This window comes from Rhinolophus hipposideros (genome assembly GCF_964194185.1).
Source record: "Rhinolophus hipposideros genome assembly, chromosome: 25".
NCBI classification, from domain to species: Eukaryota; Metazoa; Chordata; class Mammalia; order Chiroptera; family Rhinolophidae; genus Rhinolophus; species Rhinolophus hipposideros.
In genome coordinates, this window is record NC_138071.1 from 27,518,736 (window position 1) to 27,542,022 (window position 23,287).

Genomic DNA, 23,287 nt, shown 5'->3' on the forward strand with positions numbered 1-23,287 from the left:
TAGAAATGACTCAGTTTGATGAAATGAACCGTTTTCTCAAACAACGCATTCACAACCTGAGGACACACAACATGTTTACCTGTCTCAGTTTCTCTGTATCCGCAGGAGTCATATTCACAGTGCTCTGTGTATCAGTGACCCCTGACGCTGGCACAGGCCCGGGGGGCTGGGACACACTGGGAAACGGGGGGCCTTGGGAACCCATTGGCGAGTTGGAGGGGGCACTGAGGCTCCCCGCGGAGCCAGGCCGGGGCTGATCAGAAACATCACTTGTTCCAAAAGCATCAGACTGAGGTCGTGGAGTCATCGCAGGCTGATCGTAGGGATCGCGAGCAGCAGAGGGGGAGACGCGGCTAAAGGTGTCTGCAAGGCCTGGTCCCGGGGGCCTCGGTGTCTGCGCACACCCGTCAGGTGGCCTCACCAAAGGGCCAGCTAAAGCTGCTCCTCGATTCTGTGCTACCTGCAGGAAAGGATCCTGGTTTGGCAAGAGGACGGGTCTGGTCACTGAGGACCGAGTAAAACCGTCTGAAATCCTTGGCCGTGGTGTCGCTGGTGGCTGAGAGTAAGGAACAGAAATGCCAGGTCTCGGTGTGCCGGGAGGATGAGCATACGGATCAGCATGCCTCGGATTCGCTGCAGACGTCACGAACAAGTCTGCCTGTGGGGGCGGCCTTGGGGTTGGTGACTGCTGACTGTAAGGATCGATCGTGGGTGGCCGGGGAGTCCCAGGAGGCTGGGAATAAGGGTCTGCATTGGAGCGAGATGTTCCTGAGGACTGGGAATAAGAATCTCCAACAGGCCGTGGAGTTCCTGGGGGTTGCGAGTACGGATCCTGAGATGCTGGCCTTGCGAGGGTACCAGGCTGGGGAAACGCCCTTGACGGATGTGCAAAGGGTTCATTCATTGCCGGGTGTGGGGTTAGGGGAGGCTGGCTATATGGATCGCTGGACTGGTTATGAGGAAAGTTATCTACAGGTCTTGGTGTCAAAGCAGGCCTTTCATAAGGGTCAACAGACAATCGCCTTGGTGCCTGTGACACTGACACGTAAGGATCCTGGGAGGACGGAGGCGGCTGCATTGGAGTCTTGAAAGGTCCAGGACCACTATCAAGAGGCGCAGATGTCAACAAGGGCCGTGCATACGGGTCAGGGATCCGTGGTCTGTGAAACACATCTGCCCTGGGAGATGGTTTAGGGAAGTGATCATTGGTTCCAGCTGCTAGAGGACCTTTTGCAGTTTGTTCTGAAACTACAGGAGACCGGGGTAGGCCTGAGGGTTTGGGGAACTGCTCTGTCATCACAGGCCGAGGTGTGTCTGGAGGCTTTGCATAGGGGTCGCTGTGTGGCGTGGAGGAGGAACATGAATCTCTGACGGGGGACGGCCTGCTGGCCACGGCGTCACTCATTTGAGTGGGCCTGGGGACCGATGACAAAGGGGCACAGGCTTCCACCAGGGCCGAAGTTCTTCTGGAAAAACTATGGCCCCCAGGAGGTGGTCTTGGGGTCCCGACCATTTTTGCATAAGGATCCATGGGAGATGGAGGTCGGGAGTTGGAAGAGCCAGGTGAAAACACCTGTGGGGAAGGCGGCTGAGGGGTCTGAGACGGGGACAGACCCTCCTGCAGGGAGACCCGGGCTGGGGCTGGTGGCGGCGGAGCCTGTGGTCTTACAAACACATCGTCCGCGGAGGCCGACGCCGGGGTGCTGGGCAGTGGCTTTGTAAACAGGTCTTTATGGAATGAGTGCGCAGGAGACACGCTGCCGCTGCCGGGCTGAGGGGTCACGGGGCTGTGCAGGCCGCCGCCTGGGGGCTCGGCGCCCGACGGCCCCGGGACAGGCTGCATGCCCTGCTGCTGCTGCTGCTGCTGCTGCTGCTCGCTTTTCACCTGCTCCAGCTTCTGCGTGGCCTCGATCTTCGCCTGCTGCTTACTTTTCTGGCGCATTTGCTGTGGAAACCGCAAAGAAAAGGCAATGATATGGTGAAGGGAAAATATAACTGTCGTGGGGGGAGGGGGAGAAGCTGCGGAACCAAACGAATTCTGTTCTCAGCTACCAGATTCATCCCCGGCTGGCTGATGTGTGTGCCCCGAAGAGTACAGTTTTTACGACTATCAACAAACTTCCCAAGTAAACTGACAAAGATGTGGCTGAGAAAGGAAAGTCTGTTTTCCATCCAAGTTTTATATTCTAGTAAGAACATATTCTGAACTAATGACATCAATAGCTCTCTTCTCAATGGGGCAAAAATGGGATTTAGAAAAGCCCATTATTAAAAGAACAACACAGGCACCTGTCTAAACTTCCACTCCTGCTCGTGTTCTGATTCCCTCTGCTTCAACGGGTCTTTAAAAAGCTCCGAGTCCACGCGCGAGCCGGGGTCACTGCTGTCCTGCTGCTGCCTCTTCCCGGCGTCGTGTGACATCTGTACTTTATTAATGCGCAGAGCAGCCCTGTTGTCTCGGGCTTTTTGCTTTGAAAAAATGAGAAAATGACTTCGTGAACGTCAGCATGTACTAAATAAAAAAATTAAACTACGTGGAACTCTATCATATAAAAGCAAGAAAAAGTCAGGTTAAACAGTTGAAATACAGCCCTTTGGACTTACAGCCTCCCGTGTGAAAGGGTCTGGACAGCGGCCCACCTTCTCCTTTTGATGAGGCCTGTCACCATCTATCTCATCAGCCTAGCGAACCCAGCTGTCAGCTAGTACTTTCCATCCTAACTTTCTTAAGAGAGCTTTCAAAAATGGAAAAATTCACATCTCTCTCATGTTACAGTAAAGGAGAATATCAAATCAATCCTCCAAATCTGGAATTCAAAGTTTAACGTTAAAAAAAAAAATCACCTCAATCCTGTCATTACAAAATATATAGTCAAAGTAAAACAAACAAAGCATTAATACATAAAAAAAAAAAAACCCTTGCTCTGTCTGAACAATTATCATCACTGACAATGTACACTGAAGATCCAGTTGGAAAATTAACTGCTTATACTTTTCAAAACAATAATGCCAATTTAGTATGCTTTAGAACGAAAGCAAAGATTTGGATCCCACTGACAATCTTATACTTTGGCTCTTTGGGAAATGGCAACCCATCATCAGAACTGTGACTCTAACGAAATACTCTGATTAATTCCTGGTGAAGTGCATGTTGTACGAAGTGCAAGGTGTATGAAGATCTCTACTGAACCCAATACAGAAAGAGCTTAGTGTGGAAGAAACAAAGGTACACGAAGGCAGCCTCAAAATTTAATCCTCTTCTGAGGAGATAAAACAATTTTGAAGTGAAATGAATTAAACATGCTCCTAAAATGACTGATTTCAATTTTCAATGTCCTGGTTCTGTTAACTAGCTTATGAAAATGTTACACTTTATATTAAGACACAATGAGTCAGGAAATCACTATACAAACAAAGCTGTTGATTAGTTGTACAAGTATTAATATTTGTTTTCTGCAATGGAAAACCTTTTTGTTAACCTAAGACGATAAAAACTAAGGCTCAGGTATTGTGTTGAAAGGTATAACACATTGAATGTCAACTCTAATTGGAAGAAAAAGGACAGTGAGCATATCCATCATGCTGAAAGTCACATATAAAATGAATGCACCTGAGAAAGCGATGCCGGATAAACATTAAAGGACACCAATTAAAATAAGTAAGTGAAAGATAATGCCTAAGAGGTTCTTTAAATACCACGTATGGTGCTCTTTCCTGCGAGCTGGCTTTTCTCCACAGTTTAGCGATTTGCTTCACTCTCGTAGTCCAGTCTGCAACCAAAGAACACAGTACACACATTTACAGACCTGTGTCATAGTAAAAAGGTTGGTGAACTGCTCCCAGTTAAACTCATTCTGGCCAGATCTTCCTGAGTAGCACTATACTAAGTTCCTTGTACAGTACCAAGTTCCTGGCACACAGTAGGTCAAACAAATGTTTTCTGAATAAGTGTTGCCTTATTAATGATCTCGCTTACAGAATTGGGGAGTTTTTAAATCAAAGGGGCTAAGCAGCCAAGATAAATTTAAGCCCAAGATAGTAAATTCTCTCAACCATGTTAAGATGCTACCAGAACCAAAGGTAAAAATTTTGTAAAATATCTGTACTCAAGAGAAGTCCATCAATTTGACCAAAGGGAAGCAAGCCTTGTTATAAACAAGCATCTCACCAGCATCTGTGCACAACAAAGACATGGAAAAGTAATGATTTTGAGCCATTTCTATGAAATCCAGTGTCAGGACAGTATATGAAATGAAGTTTGGATGAGATCAACGGTTAGTGATAAATGTACAAATGATTTAGTCCGTATTTAAAAAAAAAAGCTTAGAAAAAGCCGCTGAAAATGGAAATAAGATGACAGATCAAGAGCCCAAGCATGATATTTATTCAGGTTCCAGAATCACACAGTAAAATTATTATAGAAAATTACTTTAAAAAAAAACAAAACAAACACAAAACTATAGCTCTGTTCTGAGGACAATTTACACGGACGCAAAGTGACTTCATGTGAGCAGATGTGCTCACCTGTGAGCTTTAAGTAAGCGTGGTAGAAAAAACTCCAAGAGCACATGTATTGCCTTAACTGAGGTCCAGCACTGAACTGCTCGTTTCCCCCGGTGGAAAGGCAGCACTGATTTCTCTCTGTGACAGATCAAGCTCCACAGGGAGGCTAAACCAAAAAGGCCCCCGAGGAGACAGGGGTCATCCCAAAGAAAAGCCACTTCTAGGTAGCCCTCGGGATTTCAGAGCTCTGTGCTGACAGCTGGGAGACCACTGCAAGACAGTCTGAACGACCTTCACAATCCTGGTTTGTGTTGTGACATGAACTCAAGATAATAAACCAGCATTTGCTTACATGTAGTCTATAAATGACATTTTATTAATCCAAATGCTTCATCCTCTGGTTAATCGGAATGTTCAAAAAGGGTAGCACTGTATTATCTGTGTTTGTCAAGCAGACTGGGCAGCAGGGGGGAAGGGAAGACTGAGTTAGTTTTGCTGGGAACACTTAGAACTGAGTCTTAGTCTAACTTAATACTTTCGATTAAATGGTAAGATTCTGTTCTAGGAATGCTTCTGTACAATTACACGTAGAACACAACACTGACTTCCATATATTAAGGCTGCGAGGAGCTGGAAAACGGATCATTTCATGCATTCAAATTAACTTTTGGGAAGTATGCAAATGGGCACAGGGCCTGGGATAAGAAAATGTGAGATGTTTCCACATTTCTAGGGAATCTTCATTGTGCACAGTCATACTGGATGAAAATCAGTGATGATACCCGGGCCTTCTATTACCATAAAAAGAACAGAAACAACTGTCCCTACACATTGCGGGAGGGCTGGGACACAGAGCGCAGTAACACACCCAAGACTTACCAGGGAACTCATCCTTCAGGTTGGGGAAGTTAATGTTTGTGTAGAGAACTGGGGCCACTGTCGCCATCTCCCCCAGGGCCTCCTCCTTCTCCCACTTGAGAGCACTTCTCTGGGCATTTGACAGTGTGTCACTTTCCCCTTCCACAGGGGGCGCTGACGCTGTCCACGAGCCATGAGGGTCACTGGCCATTGGATTAAAGGCTGGGTTTTTATCCCTGGCAAATAATAAACAACTCGACTTCACAAACATAAAATAACTGTCTCAATACTATGATCAGGTAAAAGTTCATTAAAACCTATCATTACAAAATACCTAAAATGTTGATGATTTTTAGCAAAGATCGCAACAAATGTAATATATGCTAGTATCATGAACAACAGACTAACATTTACGTAAGAAGAATGACTTAAGCTCCGGCAGAAGTGAAGGACTGTAAATACCTGGCATCAGCGTAAGGGGACTGAGCCACGGCAGACAAGGGTCCCAGCCCACTCCCAGGAGGCAGTGAGTTGTGTGGGAGATGAGGGCTGGCTCCAATGAGGCCATTCATGAGTGGCATCCGTGAGAAAACATCTGAAAAGAAGAAAGCGACCATTCACAGTTTGCATATTGTTCATAAACAACAGAAAAGCTCCACAAATACTTCTACATGAAAATTTGCAATGCTATTGAAAAGCTAGATTTTATCGGTATTGTCCTGTAAAATATTGCTTAAAGAGTGACTGCTTATAAAAGTTTGAAGCATGGTAGCTATAATGCTGATTACTTCATAATGGGACACTGGAAATAGCGTGTGTTTTAGCGTGTGACAGCACTGGGCTTGAATCTTATCAGAAGCAGAAGCAATGCCTGTGCTCCTGTAAAGTGCAGGTACTCTGTGATGTGCCTGGCATGCAGTAACTATTCAGTATGTATGAACAATGCATCTCAGTAAACGCCATTAAGTTGTATCAAATACTTTCTCTTCTTCATTTAAAATGTACAAACAGGTGTGATTCTATTTTACTCTTGTTCTGTTAAAACAAAACACCATCTATGATTTGTAAATTGGCACTTTCTCTAAAATAGTTTGGAACAAACAATATTCCATCTACCATTATCAATTAGATCGTTATTGTTAAAAACTATATACCTTCTGGTTTTGACCTAATTTTCATTACTTGGCAGTATTCACAAGCTTCAAATACCTTATCTTCTTTCTAAGTAGGCATTAGGCGAGCCATAAAACCACATTGTGCTTCCCTGTAACTCCTCAAGCACGTAACTGCAAGCCAAGGACAGTGATCTTCTACTGTCTTTATCTAAGCTTTCCAGCAAAAACAAACACACACACCTGTTGTGTACCTTCAAAAGCCTCTCCCAACTGACAGACATACTCTAAAAAAATACACGGTCTGATAACTGTTACAAACCTCGGAACAACTCCAGGCGACTCACACCCAAACCACCAACTAACCAGACAAATGGAAATACAGTTGTGGAATCAGTTAGCACCCGGTTCCCTTGGTAGAATGAGAGATGGCTAACCTGGCGACACCCACACCGAGCAGCTCCCTGCCCACCTAACGCTTCACCGGCTCGTCCTTCCACTTCCACCAGACCGACGGCTACAACTTGACAGAGCACTTGCTCCCGTTCTCCACCTCCTGGGGAGAGCTCTGAAGCGGACTTCCCGCAGGGCTCAGGATTTCGTCCAGGTCAGGGCTTACCCCACTAAGTGGCTCAGGACACTCAGGTTCACTCCAAGGGTAGATTAAGGACAGAGATCTCTGTCTTTATTTAAAGGACAAGTAGGTTCCATTAAGGAATATGAAATTTTATTGAAAAGCAGCACATCTTTCATGTAATTAGGATAAACAAAAGCTTCTTTATTGGAAAAGAGAATGTGATCCACGCTATGGCATCTGTCACCACTGACCACACTGAAACCTTTCATACAACAATAGTTATTACTTATTAAGCACTTTATGTATGCCACGCACTGCTCTAAAAGCTGTGTGTCTATTAACTCTCTGATCCTCACAACAACCCTATGCAATGAGCTGTTGCGTGTAGCTCCATTTAAACAAAAGGACACCTCACCCCAACCCCGCTGAGAAGTTAAATAACTTGTTCAAGGACACGTAAGTCAATGCAAAGCATTTCTACTTTAGAATTACTTTAATTAAGGGTGGTCTTCCCCCCATCCCCCTCTCAAGTCTACCATACCTACCCAACCTGGTCACACAAGTTTATAAAAGCAGTATTTTTCAGACATGAATCAAGGTAAGAATTGAAGAGTTATTTAACATTCACCTAAAGTGATTCCAAGTTACTCAAACTTCTAGGAATTTCCCAACCCCGCTCTCTTGTCAACACGAGACTCTGCCGCCCTCCTTCCCGCTCCTATGGAAGTTACTCTACTGAAAATGACCAACAATCTTAGTGTTATATGAAGCACCTTACAAGTACTTATCCCAGTTTACATCCTGCTTCTAAAGGACACTGTTTCTAAGACCCTCCCTCTCTCCATGTTGCGATCTCGTACTGCTTTTTTCACTTCCACCTACCCCTTAAAAAGGAGAAAGAAAAGGAACATATAACTGCACACCTAATATAAAATCAGAGGAGTTAAGCATATAACTCACTACATTTGAGAAATTCTTCAAGATTCTGTACCCCACTGGCAGTACTGTGGTACTCTTAGGAAATCTCACCCTGCCCACAACTTCAGTTAGTACCACACACAGATAATTGCTAAACTTTAGTCTGCAGCCTTGATCAATGTATGTGCCCCACTTCTAACAAACTAAAAATGGTCTCAAACTAAATCCTTGTAACTCCACTACCCTCTGCGTCTTCTTCATTGCCTGCTTCCAGTTCACAGCATGACTGGCTGTGCTCTCAGCAAGCCTGGCTTCTACAGAGTCTATTTTATTTCTCCTTTCTCCGCACACCTTCCATATCCATTCAGCAGCAAGCTCCTATCCATTCCACCATCACCGTCTCTGCTATCCATCTCTTCTTTTCAGTGAGCATTGCAGACATATTTATACAGAATCCAAGTTTCTTCTTATTCCCAACCATAAGAAACTCATTAGCACGCCCTTCTGTCTCAAGCTCATTTCCAATACACGTCAGAGCCCCACTGCCACGACATGTAACTGGGCAGCTCACTTCACTGATGCCCGGTCTTCAATGGCTAGAGAAGAAAGGCCAACTGCCACTGCCCATTTTTCCTATGGTCTAAATACCGTCTGACCCAAAGCGCATCTTCTGATTCTGCTCCTTAATCACTGCCCACTTACCTCTCTCTCCTCCTGTGCTCTGGAAATTATGCAGTTGTCATTCCTAAATATCTACGTGTCACCTTATATGGGACCTGAGCATGCTGTATCCTTAGGTCAGAATTATTCTTCTGTCTTTCACACGTGAATGTTGAAACCTTAGTGCCTCTCCATGCACTTCTTGAATTATGCTCTACTATAATATAAATTAGTTGTGTACCTGAAGGCCCGCGATGCTAGGATTATAAGCTCCTGTGGGCAGGCAACCTTAAAACACCCATCTCCTCAAAACCTTTTAAACAAGGCTGCATGGTGAAATGATTTAAATCATGACTGTAAAATCTTTTCTAAAGAAATACACCCTTAACTGATTTGATTTCTAATATAGTTTCAGTTTCACAAAACATGGAGATAGACCATTTTTCATATATTGAGAAGGAAAATACTGAAGAGCTCTGAATCACTGAGAAAGCATTTGAGAACAATTTTAAGGCAAGAAGCACATCTGATGAGTCTTTTAACCACAGATAAATAGCACATGTTCAGTCCGGCAGAAATGAAGACATTTCCTATGTTTAGAGGCCAAACCGGCAGAGAATAAGATATTTTAATTATGTCCGTTATGGAATTTTCATGTATACACAAAATTAATACTAAAGATAATATTATTTACACATTTCAGCTTACACAAAAAGTGTAAGATTTTATAAAAATATCATTAAAATTTTCAGTTCCATACATAATCAGAAAGCAGTGGCAACAGGATATACAGAGAAATAATCCTGTGCTCAAATTACCGAAAGCACCCACCACCACAAGACTCCCAACTCCTTCCTAAAGGAGATTTCCTTCTCTGCAAACTGTCTCCTGCCTACTCCCACAAATTTTAATTCTAGGCTATCAGAGTCCAGCTCTCCATTAAGAGAGAGAAATTAAATCTTTAAACTTATTTTACCTACAGCTAAGTTATAAGGAGGTAGAAGGAAAGTGAGCCAACAAAATAAGCAAATTTCCACATAATTCGAACTTTCCTGTGGACGGTGGGAGAAGGTCACTGATTTCCTCTGTGTGTATGGAGCACATATGCTGTGTGTGGCAGGGTACCCAGTGATGAAGGCAGACATGAACGAGCCTTCAAAGTGCACACAAGCTAAAGGAAAAGCCGTAATGACCCAAACAGGGATTCATATTGGCACCACATGCTACAAATGAAAAGCATGGGGGTAGGTGTGGAGGAGACCTGCTAAGCATGAGGAAATGACAGTGAAACCAGGACGAGACCAGTGAGTACAGGCGTGCAGGTCAGCGGGGGTGTCTCCAGATGTGTGCTCGGAGGGCTGAGTGACGGTGAGCTGAGACGGGGGCTGTGGGAGGGAAGAGGGCCGGCATCGGAGCCTTCGCCCCACTCCAGCCACGTGACCAAAGGAAGTCTGGTCCTAAAGCGGCTCACAGGTTTCCAGCCTTTCTGGGAGGGGGGCGTGTGACTGAGGTCGATTTAGAGGTGAGTAGTTTTCCATCCTTGCGAAAGAGGGTTTTGTCCTATCGGTTTGTATATGTTGTTACTAAGGGACAGGGCTGAATTTGCCTTAGTGAATGCGTGCACACACACCCCCAGAACCATGCTTACAAAACCTTTCTAGGGATGACATACATACCCTGATTGTGCAAGGGCAACAGTGGTGGTGCGGGGGGTGGCGGGGGCTGCGGTGCTGGAGTGGGCTGAGAGGACACGGGGCTGAGCACAGCAGTAAACAAGTCTTCCACATCCTTTCCTCCAAGCTCTACGAGAGAAAATGGTAACAATAAGATTAAAAGTCTACGAGAGCCATATGGGGAATGCCACCTTCATAAACTGAAAAATCAGAACACAAATACCTGGAATTTTATATAACTTTCCAAGAATTGCTCCTAGAATAGAATAAAGAAATAGAAATATTAACTACCATATCAATAAAACTGATACAAAATAGCATTTGTCATAGAAATTATCAGAAAAGAAGTGAAATTATAAATAAGCATGCAGAAATCTTTGAAAATCATATTTACTCATGTCTTTTAGAAAGCCTAGATGTAGGGCAAATATTTTACCATCTGTGACCATTTTGTCTAGTTCGGGACTGAGGATTCCATCGAGTTGCTCTTCACTTAATGGTCGTGAACTCTGATTGACATTTGACTGAGGCAGAGAAGAAGGCTCCTCAGCGATGGGCCCAATATCTATTCCAGCTGGAAGACCAAGGGAAATAAATTAAGACGTGAATTCTGAATTCTCACGCAAAAGGCAGCACACTATTTGCCTGCATTAATACACAACAGTAGGACTCAAACAGAGCAATGAAAAGCCTGTAATTCTGCAGTAATCAGGATTCTTCCATCTAGCTGGATGGTCAATCAGTAAAAAGTACGCACAAGGTACTTGGAAACTAGATGCCACTTGAGGTTCTATCTTAATCAAAATAAAGACATTTCCTGAAGAACAAAAGAACACTTCAGGTTCAAATGTGCTAATTCCACAAGGAATTAGCACCATATTATTATGATAGGAATCTAAGAGAGTATTCAATATGAAATATTCAATAGACTAATTGCTTTACCTTGGAAGATAGTGCTTTGAATGTACAGTTCAACTATCAAAGCAGCAGGTGAAACAGGAGGAATGAGTTTCACATAAATTCATGAAAAGCTCTAAAATTCTCAATTAATGTTTAGTAAACATCCTGGTGAATAATTTCAACTACAGATAATATTTTGAAATATTCTGTAGTCACGAAACAAGACATAAACCATGTTTATGACATAATGTGCTTTATCTCAGACGACTTGGATTTTAAAGCAAGAACCACGTTTAAAAGTGGTCTGTCATCCAATTCCTTTGCCATACTTTACTATTAAAAAGTAATTTAGTCTGCTTTTATTTGGTTTTGTATTAGAAATTAACTCTATGACATTTGGGTAAAATTATAAATTACATATTAAGAATAAAACCATTCACTGAAAAAAAACAACCAACTACTGAGAAAGTCATCCAAAGCACAGTTGAGCTGTATGATGCTTTAGCTACGCGCACAAAAGGAAAAGCAAAGTACGGGTTAGTGACCAATTAGCACTCTAACAGATAGGCATGCACCTACGGACTGCTTCAGCTGAAATCACTATCAAAAAGACTACTCTAGTCAGCCGTCATCCATTGCTCAGTTTCTTACCAAATGGAAAGGGTGAGCTCTCAACCTGGAAAGTGCATAAATCAAGACCTACAAGACCCAAACCAAATAAAATGGATGATTACCACCGGAGCAGGAAGTGAGAGACAACGCAAACAAAAGAGGAAACAAGACACAGCAAGACGTTAAGGCGAGGAGCCTTAAATTTGATGCTATTAGGAAGACAACAGAAATTAACTAACTTGCTATTTCCCCGAAGCAGGAAAGCCAAGGTAGATCAAATTATACGATCAGTTTTTTGGTAATGACGAAAAAAATTTTTTTTCCAGTTTCAGAGAAAAGACTAAACTTGTTCCACACACATAAACCTCTCACTCATATCATAAAACAGACACTGGGCAAATAGCATTCATATATACCTGAATGATCAACTGATTTTGCAAGGTCATCTGAAATTATTCCAAGAATGTCATCATCTGTGTTTAAGACTTCAGAAATATCAGCTAAGGGGTCATCAGCAGTACCTAAATATAGTAAGTATATATTTAAAGTCTCAGTATTTTTCTAGACATTAAGTTCTAAAAAACCTTTACTCATTCAACCATTTACTACATATCTTGAGTACATCAGATGTTGAGGTCAGTGCTAAAATTAAGTTTATTACTTCTACAGTAAGGGACTTGTTTCATAGAAAAGGCACTCCAAAGTTTTGAATAATGGCATTTTGTTTTGTGACTGGTTTATATTAAAGAATTGAAAATAAAGACCTATATAGGCAATAAAAATGAAATAGAATGCTGTGAGAAGCAAAGCAAAACAATTCATTAATACAGTACTGTATCTAAAAATGACATTAGGACAACAAAACAAAATATGAAAGAAAACCCATTATCTAGAAATTCTTTGTGAAGTATATAAGCCAGACACTACCCAGTCCCCGCCTCCTTCCAGCTTTACCTTTATACTGATTACTCATTCACTCATTTGTTAGAAGAATATCTGCATCCAATGTCTATGGACCGTGTTAATGGGCACTGTTGCAGCCACAGGGAATAGAGAAGTGACTAAAACCAAGTCCATACCCTCACATAGTTTATTTTCTCAGAGGGGGTCAGGATGTAAATGAATGATGTCAGTATAAGTACTATAAAGATTTTTTAAAAGAACTAAGAATAAAATGTGGGGATGCTGTATCAGATAGAGTGGTCGTAAGAGCTTTTAAAAGGACACGATGATCACACATGAATCTAAATGAACTAAGGGAAATGTGAAGACTGGAGCAGGAAGGGTTTTGCCCACGCCTGGGGCCCGTGTGTTATTGTAGTGCTAAAGGGTATGTACAGGGTCACAGGTCACGACGAAGACTGAGCTTTATTCTAACATATAAAGTACAAAGGAAGGTTGAGGACAGGAGAGAATATGGTTGATGCATGAAGGGAGCGCGCTGACTGCCATGCGTAGAGCAGGCTGGGGCTGGAGGTGGGGTAAGGGTGACGGGAAGACCGGAAACCTGGAGACCAGTCAGCCGGGTGGTGCAGGAGTCCAAGTGACAGGTGGTGACAGCTAGCACTATTGTGGTGGGAGAGTCAGAAGTGGTGGACTTTGGGCCACATTTTGAAGGCAAAGAAAAATGTGTGGATTACATATTACACATTACATATGAATGTGTGATAATAAGTCAAGGGAGCTGTGAGATAATAAGAAGCCAAGGGTTTCCGGCATAATCAAGTAGACAATTATTTAGACCAGCACTAGTAATTTATTAGTTATTTAGTTAAGAAACGTGTGAATTTTTAAAACCATTTCAACTGTATTTTTACTTTAAAAATAGGAAACGGGACATAAAATTAATACTCCAGATCCTAGATCCAGTATTTCTATGAAACACAAATAGTCTTGTCCCATTAAACGTGTACTTCTCAAATAGAATTCATATATACATAAGAATATCACAGTTTTTCAAAGCAAAAGCAAATGTAAATTTTATATGGCCAAATACTGGTTAGGTTTTTACAGAAATATAATTATTTCAACAATGTCTCCTCTACACAACCGTACACTTGAAAGAAAAAAATTCTGGATAATTCTTTCAAGGGTCATCTAGTATGAGTATGCTTGTTTTAAACCAATGGAATTCTACCATACAAATTATAACCAACATTTTTTAAAAGACCATGTTTAAAATGTTCTCCACTACCTGAAGAAAAATTTTATATCTTATTAACAAGTCGCTGAAACTGATGTAACAGACTATATTGAATGAAATGCAAACAATAGAAGGCCCGCACTTGTAAATTTCCCATTAACAGGGCAGGACTGATTCAACTGCAAAACACGTTGCATTTAATGCAGGTTTTGAAATGGGTGTTACTCTAGTCTTCCCCATTTTGGCTTTATGATTAACCCATTCTCTCTTTAGCAGTTTTGTGGAAAAAACAACTTCAAGTAAAGGAAAAAGGAATAAAAATAACATAGATCAATGTCTTTCCTGCCGCAGCATGTCTTCTGAGCAATTTCTGTTCTCCTCGTTACTCACACCAACTCCCGTACAAGTAACTCCTATTTTAAGTCTTTCAACGGCCAGTCATGGTCTCATAGTAAGATGCCCTTAGCAGTATGACATCCTTTGAAGGACCCACAGGTCTTTCACTATACATATTGACGTGGCTAAGAGCAGGTAAATACTTAAAACAACAGAATTAAAGTAAAATGACCTGCTACAATTAAACAAAAAGCATGGCTTTTTAGCCCAGTAAGTACTTCCATTTCCTCGCGGACAAGAGTAAATGCACACTGGCTGCACACTGGATGTGTGCATTCTTTCAGGAGGGGGTAAGATTGCTTGTAATTCTCTGAAGAAGTTGAAATAAAACTATAAAAGCCTGTATTTCCATCCAGGATCATGCTCCTCAGCTGGGACTACTTAACACATCGAGCCACCTCTCAGTGAAGACTGCCGTTAGGACAGTTTCCAAACAGAGTTTATAAAATTAACTGAACACCAAACGTACTCAATGGCAAAATAGATGCTTATCAGAACATTAATTTATAACTGTTAGTAAGATAAGCATCTAGAAGTCGGGAAGAAGTTCACAGCTCTTACACACCCAACCAACTGAACCCCTGGAGCCTCGCTGAAATTAATATTACTTGATGAACATACTCAGTTCCCATACCTTTCTCTAATTTTAAATACCATGTTTCCTCGAAAAGAAGACCTAGCCGGACAATCAGCGCTAATGCGTCTTTTGGAGCAAAAATTAATATAAGACCCGGTCTTATATTATGTTAGATAAGACCGGGTCTTATATTAATTTTTGCTCCAAAAGACATTAGAGTTGATAGTCCGGCTAGGTCTTATTTTCAGGGAAACACAGTCATCTCCGTATTTAACTATGTCTAGGGCCGTGTTCTCAATCAGGAGCAATTTCGCAGGGGACATTTGGCAGTAACATGCGGAGGCTTTTTTGATCACTGTGACATGGTGAGGACAGACGCGGCTCAATGCCCTAACAGCACAAGAAGGCCTCCCTCCTCCAACGAAGATTACGTGATGGGGCCTGAACTGTCAGTAGTGACAAATGAAGAAGGCCCTGTATTTCACTGTATTAACACAGGCTGTCAGCTGGTTCCCAACTACACACTTTTTGTCCTCTTTTGAATTTACTTGGGTATGTAATTATCAAAAACCTATCTTACTTAAGTTGAAGACTTTTAATATTTATAACTCACCAACTATGGCCAAATTACACTCGCTTACATTACCCTTAGCAAAGTATAAACCTAACACTTTCCTTTTGTAACTCTTGATTTTGGGGGTAGTTACGTTTAGTTGCCAAATCTTATAGACCTGTCCACTTAAAAACAGTTGCATTTACTGAATACAAGTTACACTTCAATAAAGTCGATTTTAAAATTGCATGAGGCCAAAGTGAAGCGCTTCCAAGGTTTACTAAAAAGGAAAATAAATGTCAGGTGATAAGGGTTCCACATACCGTGAGCTCCGGGTTTGGCTGGAGTAGAGGGTGCACCAAGTAGTGGGTCTAAGGAAGGATCCAAGAAATTTGTGTTCATGTTTGTTTTATACGAAAGCTGGGCTGTGTCTTCTGACAGAGTATCTAAACTTAGCTTGTTTTGTCTACTTGTATCTAGAAGATCTTTTCCAAAGAAAGCTTCCTAGATAAAGATAAGCACATATGAAAATGATTGACAGTTACAAAATTATCAATGCCATCGTTTTTGACAGGAAAGCTGAAGATAACAGAAAGGCTTGGTATTTAACAATACAGAAATTGCATATAGAAATATATAAACAACATCCTGTCAACTATTTCATATAGATTCCCCTTATTTTAAAAGTACGATTTTTTTTGTAGTTTTACTAGAGACGAATAAAATTATGCAAACAATACCACACAGTTCTGTCAAACGTATTTCTAGCAACAGCAGTGTAATAATCCAGTAATTCCAGATTAGGCTACAATTAAATTTACAGACTGATAAATTTACAATACCACTGGCACCTTAATTCATGTAAGAAAAAGTAAAGTTTCATCGTGATGCTGATGGTGACAGGTTGCTTGCAGAGGACAGCACGTGCTTTGATCTACAGCTTTAAAGCTTCCCTACTTCAGATAGATGTTGTCATCTCATGTGATTCTTAGAAACCACATTAAAGACTTACTACAGTATAAAGTGGAAGGAGTGTATTTATACTCATTTTAACCAGACTATGCACCAAATTTACTGCTATTACAGGCTTTTGGCCTTTTATTCATTTGCTTATATTAACATTTCTCCATTTCAATATACTTTCTCTGCTCTAGATACCAGTGTTTCAAGCTGGGTTCCTTACAACTCGAGGATCTCTTGAAAACTGCTCAAGATTCAATAAAAAGGACAAAAGGAAACACTGGGGAAACAAAACCCCTTTGCCTATTTTAACCCAGCAACTCTGCTTTAGTCAATTTTCTACAAGGTCCGTATGGAAAAGGAATCCTTTAGAGAGGACAACTTTGCAGTAACTATCAACATTTAACACACTCTTGCCAAAGACATATTTACAGAAAAGGTTTGCTGCAGCATTTTATATACCAAAAGCAAACACAGCCCCGATGTCTACCAAAAGTCATGTGACTGAATAAATTACAGACACCTATACTATAAAATATGGCAATTTTAAAAAAGGATATAGAGTTATGCTGTCAAAGAAAACCTCTAAAATACAGTATTAAAAGAAAACAAGTGGAGTGATAAGTCCAGCTAAATGTAAACTACAAACCAAGACTATTATGACTGCAAAAATAAATTATAAAAAAAATTCTGAAGGCTGAACACTGCCCTGTCAGCAAAGCCAACTTTGGATGGGGGAGGAAGTACGTGAAGTCTGGTGAGGTGATGGTACATCTGATTTGGAATTTTCTCATTTTGTAAATGAACGAGTTGTTTCACAATGAAAAAGAAATGTGAATATCCACAAAGCTAGGTCACTGGGTAGCAGATGGTTTGTTTCTTATACCACCAATGTTTTCATCATGAGGAAAAATGCTAAATAGCAGAAAGCATCTTAGAGTTTTAGAGATTATTTAATGACTTCAGTATGAATTTGAGAAATCTGAGACCACCATTAGCAACAATTTCTTCTGTAAATGCCTCACGATGACTTTATTGGTATTTATCAAAAATTGCAACATTCTTATTAATTTGGTGGCTCCTCACTTCCTGTAGTTAAAATAATGGAGTGAGCCCCCCATGATTTCTCATCTGATGTCAGTGATCCCCAAACCCGCTGGATCTTGTGCAGGGTTCCTAAGGTCACACGACAGCACTAGCCCTTAGTGGACTGTACAAATATTTCTATGGGGTAGATTATACAGTAATTTATAGTTTATCTTAACACAGTTGTAATTAATGAAGAAAAATTGGGGAAAAAATTATTATTGAATTCCTAGTGGGTTTTCATCACTATGTATTTACCCCAATTGATAGGGAGAAAAAAATACAACTGCTATCACAAGATGTCCAAGAAACAGTGTCATTACAAAGGCTTACTTCACCCTGTCCCCCAAACAGGTATTACTGACATACACCAGCGGAATTACACCTGTACACCAGAGAGAACAACCCAGTGCAGCAGGGTACGTTTACAGCAGTAAATCAGGAAATCAGACCCACTACTTTTAAAGGCCGTTTTGCTAATACATGAATCAGTTTTCATACTTTCATAAACGGCTAAAGAAAGCTTTACACAAGGATCACTGGGGGGGGGGGAGCGTGCGAGGGGGAGGGTCATGTACACAATACTCCCAGGAAGGGGCAGGAGACAATAAAAAGGATGAAATTAAAGATAATGCAAACAATAAATGGATCTATCTCCTGACCAACAAATTTACTATTATATATGTTTAAAAGGTGCAAAGCTAGGATGAATGGGTATTTGATGGGAATAAGGGGGAAATAAACCATTTATTAAAGACAGACAAAATGTAAGGCACCGAGCTCAGCACTGTATATACATAATTCTTATTTACTCTCAACATTCCTGTGCAGCAGGCATTACAGTTGTAGCTGAGAAAATGGGACTCACACAGTGACTGGTGCCAGAGTGGTATTCAAGCCCAGGGCTCTGATGTGGAGGGCTCGGCTCTGAAACAGGCGCCACCCTCCCGCTGTTAGTTGTCTAATAAAAATTCACCCTCAAATATCACGATAATCTATACTGAAGTTACTATGCTTCCAATCTTATTTATCAGACATAGAGGACTTCTCACTTAAATGAGTGTTTTATTTTTATACTTCTAATTACTGAAAAAGAACACAAGAGGAACTTGTATGTTAATTGAAAGGAAATGTATTTTAAAGCTATTAAACTAGTAATAGCAAACTGGAAAATTAAGGTAAAAAAATAAGTATGAGTCAAACACAGAGGAGACATCTGTGGAGGTCATAGTTCAGTGGGCGGGACCGAGCAGACAAACAGCCAGAGACACGAATGTCAGGGTGGACATTCCATGGAGTGTGTTCCAACCCAATGTTTACACGGGAAGAACGAGAGGCCAGGAAGAACGCAGACGCTCAAAACGCAGAATGAGCTGGGGGCCGAGCCAGTGTTTCACCTCAGTACTATGTCTAACACAGGGCTTCTACAGCGTAGCACATGGCCTAGAACTCTTCTGTAACTGAATGTTTACAAGCTGTACTAGAAAGATGTCTATTTTCGTGTAATCTACATCTACCAAACATAATTTCTTCAGACTGATGCATAGTTTCTGGATGCATAATTTCAGAAAACAAAAACAATTCTGCTTAAATCTTTCGTTCACTGGGCCTCCAAAAGGGGTAAATGGTTATTAAAGCTGTCACTTTGGCTGCTGAAAACCCGTCTTCATTCAGTGAACATGATTCCTATACCTGGTACCGGCAAATGGGACAGACCACAAGAAGTGGGCCTGGGGAGCACAGGTGTGAATGCTTTGGAAGGATGAGCTGTTCTCAGCCCAAAGTGTCCTTGTATAGCTTATGAAATATTAAGTAAAAACTGGGATTTAAAAAAAAAAAAAGAACTTTGTGAAGTGTATCAAAGCACAAAAAAAGAAAACGTTAATTTCTGGGCCCCTGGAAGGTAAAAGTGGCATTTATGATGACTAATTCAATACAAAACAAGAACAAAATTAACAAAGACAACAGACCTATTTTTCAAAACTTTTTCAAAACTATTTTTCAAAACATTACATTTCTTTCATTAACAAACTACATAATATAACGTAAAGCAAAATATTACTTGTAAATAAGCAGGGAAAGTTTCTTCAAGCTTATTTTTCCTTTTTCGGTATCTCTTCTTTATTTTTTCAGTGTTTTCAGTAACAGAAACAGATTCATCAACTAGAGTGTCTGGTAACTGCTCACTCCAGCCTGAAACAATAGGCACATTTATGAATATGTGGTATTTAAAATTTCAGACAAGCCCACCCAAAGTAATTTTATAGCTTACCAATATACCCAAAGCATGTTCCATATAAATAAACATGCTTTTTCTTTTTTCTTCCAGTTTTATTGAGATATAATTGACATACAACACTAAGTTTAAAGTGTATAGCATAAAGACAAACAAGATTTTCACAAAAAAGTTCTCAAAGCAAGTTTATCAGTAACTTTTAAATATCATAAAAAAGTCCTTTCATGTCTATTTAGTATCAGCATGTTTACCATTGTCTCTTAATGAAAATGAAGATTACTCAAAGACCAAAAATTCAAGTAAAGTAAGAACCACAGAAATAAGCAAAGAACGAGATAAAACTCTCTGAAATTTTGCTAAAACTCAGTGGCCTTGAACTCTAGTTCCCAGAGCCTTATGAGGAATGGGCAACAGAAGACAAACATTAAGGCCTCTCCAAGGTGCTGAATAACCAGAGGTGCCTTGTATGAAAGTGGGACCAGGGGGCGGCCGGTTAGCTCAGTTGGTTGGTGGTTAGAACACAGTGCTCTTAACAACAAGGTTGCTGGTTCAATCCCCACACGGGCCACTGTGAGCTGCGCCCTCCACAACTAAATTGAAACAACTACTTGACTTGGAGCTGATGGGTCCTGGAAAAACACACTTAAATAAAGTTAAAAAAAAAAAAAAAAACGAAGGAAAGAAAGTGGGAGCCTGAAGGGATCCATGTTCAGGGTTAGTTTAACAAAAACACACACTCTTATTACCCACCCCCAATACACTGCTCGCTGCCCCACTCCCTCTCCTCCACCAACAGCAAAGAAATCTGCTGGTTGTCTTGTCCTAGAATTTGGTGCTGGGTAAAAAGGCAAAAAACATAGATCTTCCCTGAGAATTCATAAACTAACATAGCCCTCATGTGTAAGAAACCTGAATTTACAGAAAATAAATAGGTGGACCCAGAAACTTCACACTAAGCATTTAGCTTTAAAGAAGTCCTGGGATAGCAGCAGCTCATGTTCCTGCAAGTGACAAATACAAATATACTCTCTGAAAGAACAAATCTTCAATTCACGTCTCCAAAGTCCGGAGAATGTTCTAGAGAACGTATAAACTTACAGTAACGAAAAATTAACTTGTGTGCATCTGTATGAATACATGTATCTTCTACACAAACACAAGGGGATGAGGCACTAAGAAACGGAGCCAGGAGACAGAGTGGAATCAGGTGTGTGATGGCTTTACATGCGATATTCTAAATCTACTGGACACATGGAGGAATGAAAAACAACTGAAACTAGGAGTTTGCCAACTAGTAGGCTGTAAAGAGAAATGACTAAAACATCAAAACGGCAATTCAGAAAAGGAGAAAAACACTAATAAATGACAAACTCAATGGATGACTTTTGATGACAACAGATGAAGGAACAGAACACTGAACTAAAAGAGGCCCAAAATTTAGAAGACAAAAAGAGACAGGTGTAAACACAACAAATACTTTCAGTGAACATATCACATTTTTAAATTAGGGCTTATTATGGCCATATGAGTCATATTAAACACTTTTTTTAAAATCATTATGGTGCTTCCTTTTAAAAATGGGCAGCAATTTCTAATTTTTATTAATTCACAGGTCAAAACCAAAGCCCATAGTAATGGAAGAATTCTATTCAATAGAGCACATTGTGAAAACACCTCATTTTCCTTTCCACATCCTATTTTAAAGCATTTAAAATATATAACCATGCAACGGTTTAGCTTTCTTTGAAGCTCTAAGTGAGGATGAGAGACTATTAATTGAAAGACGTATTTCTAAAACATTATACAATTTTGTTAAAAAATAGTTGGGGTATGCTGTCACTTTCAACTAAAAAGTCTACAAGTTTCTAATTTTATGCCAAGTAGCTAAGACAGTCAAAGAAAGGCCTTTTGTGAGATGGCCAGAAAGTACCTGATGTAACTAAATGATTCGGTCCCTAGACTACTTATATTGAACATAGTAAAAGCAAGGAACTGGTTAAAAAGTCTCTGAGGAGTAGTCTGTTGGATTTCCATCACTTCCTAATCAAACCTAAATTTCTGTATTATAGGTGTGAGCTGCTCAGGCACTCAACTCCAGGACCCTAAGCAGCACTAAGGATACGACAGGGCTGCAGTTAGGACAGCACTTAGCAGTAGAGCTGTCAAGACAAAGGGGTTAAATCCAACAAAGTCAGTACCATACCATCGTCTCTGCTCGGTAACTGCTCAGAAATCGAGCCAGAAGAATCTTTCCTGATCACAGATCTTTTGGCTTTTCCTTGTCCGGTCCGACTTCTTTGCCGTACCATAAATCCACCAATACCTATCCAAAAAAAAAAATTGGTTAACCTCGTTAAGTAACGAATTTCTCCCTATATTTCCATAGTAGGGTGAAATTGTTTAATGTTAAACAGTGAGTTCCCTAATTCAACATGGGAGAATTTAAATCAATAATCTCATTTTTATGCAAAAATACAAGAGTTTGGAGATAAGCAAATAAAAGAGGATAAAGCTATTATTACCTCAATACTAACAAGACAGGAATGAAAATTCATTAGAGTACAGAAAGACTGCATGCATTTCCTCTCCTGAACACCATCAGAGTAAATATTCTTTATTTAACACATATTAGTAACTCATATACTATAATTTAAATTATTTGTACATTAGCTGAGGGAGAACAGAGACAAGACACAAAGCAAACTAATGATCCAAACAAAACTCAGGATTCCAGGGGGAATACGTCTAGTTACCCCTGGCTGATGCCCTCAGACATGAGACATACACAGCAGCTGTGCATTAAGAGCACGTAACCTGGAGCCAAAGTGTGTAATTCTGGTTACTACTTACTCTAGGCAACTTATTAAATGATTCCGTGCTCCAGGCTGTCAATGGTAAAATAGGAATACTGTACCACACCTCCTCACACAGATGTCATAAGGATTAAATACGTGTAAACTAACAGATGGAAAGTGCTTGGAATAGCACCTGACCCAAGGTCAACACTAACAGCTTTTGTCATGATATAGTTGTGTAACAATATACTTTGTGGCTTAATGGGCCCCTCAATTAGAAGGAGGAATGACTTCCATGTAAGGCAGAGAGGGAAAAAATAAATCTAAATTCCTAGAAGGAACGTGCAAGGTCTAAAAAAGTGTCCTTATAAGCCTCATAATTAGGGAGAAATAAAATCATTTTCATACAATGATTAGGATGACACGACTCTAGGTCCTTAGGACAATGTGGCCCATTTGTAAGGAAGGTTAGCCGTTCAGGTCTTGCAGAACAAACACAGTGAGAAAGGTTTTCCTTGTACACCAATAGGTATTTAGATCCCTCTTACCAATAATGTAAGCAATCAGAAGAAATAAAAATTAAACTGATTCAATTTAATACCTCGATTGGTAAATAGACGTTCACAAACTACCTAAAAAAAAGTCTGTAAATTCTGTATTGTGACCATTTCGATAGCTGTTTTTCAGTAAGGCAAATAAAACTTGACAAGCACTTTTCTCTCTACCCC

General features: G+C 40.6%; 1 protein-coding gene across 21 annotated transcripts in view; it reads right to left on the minus strand.

The window, feature by feature from the left end:
• Window positions 1-23,287, minus strand: part of KMT2C (lysine methyltransferase 2C) — a 224,940-nt gene that overhangs the window by 39,052 nt on the left and 162,601 nt on the right. For 13 of the 21 annotated variants that reach the window (XM_081038077.1, XM_081038085.1, XM_081038090.1 and 10 more), the window contains 13 exons: window positions 21,968-22,087; window positions 19,591-19,721; window positions 15,806-15,986; window positions 12,230-12,334; window positions 11,853-11,900; window positions 10,696-10,875; window positions 10,525-10,557; window positions 10,305-10,430; window positions 5,824-5,956; window positions 5,383-5,597; window positions 3,697-3,770; window positions 2,290-2,469; window positions 80-1,945 (listed from right to left, as the gene is read on the minus strand). In XM_081038077.1, the coding sequence (XP_080894203.1) occupies window positions 80-1,945; window positions 2,290-2,469; window positions 3,697-3,770; window positions 5,383-5,597; window positions 5,824-5,956; window positions 10,305-10,430; window positions 10,525-10,557; window positions 10,696-10,875; window positions 11,853-11,900; window positions 12,230-12,334; window positions 15,806-15,986; window positions 19,591-19,721; window positions 21,968-22,087 (3,392 nt within the window). The remainder of the gene's footprint in view (window positions 1-79; window positions 1,946-2,289; window positions 2,470-3,696; window positions 3,771-5,382; window positions 5,598-5,823; window positions 5,957-10,304; window positions 10,431-10,524; window positions 10,558-10,695; window positions 10,876-11,852; window positions 11,901-12,229; window positions 12,335-15,805; window positions 15,987-19,590; window positions 19,722-21,967; window positions 22,088-23,287) is intronic. The other 8 variants (XM_081038087.1, XM_081038086.1, XM_081038084.1 and 5 more) reach the window with 4 other exon arrangements.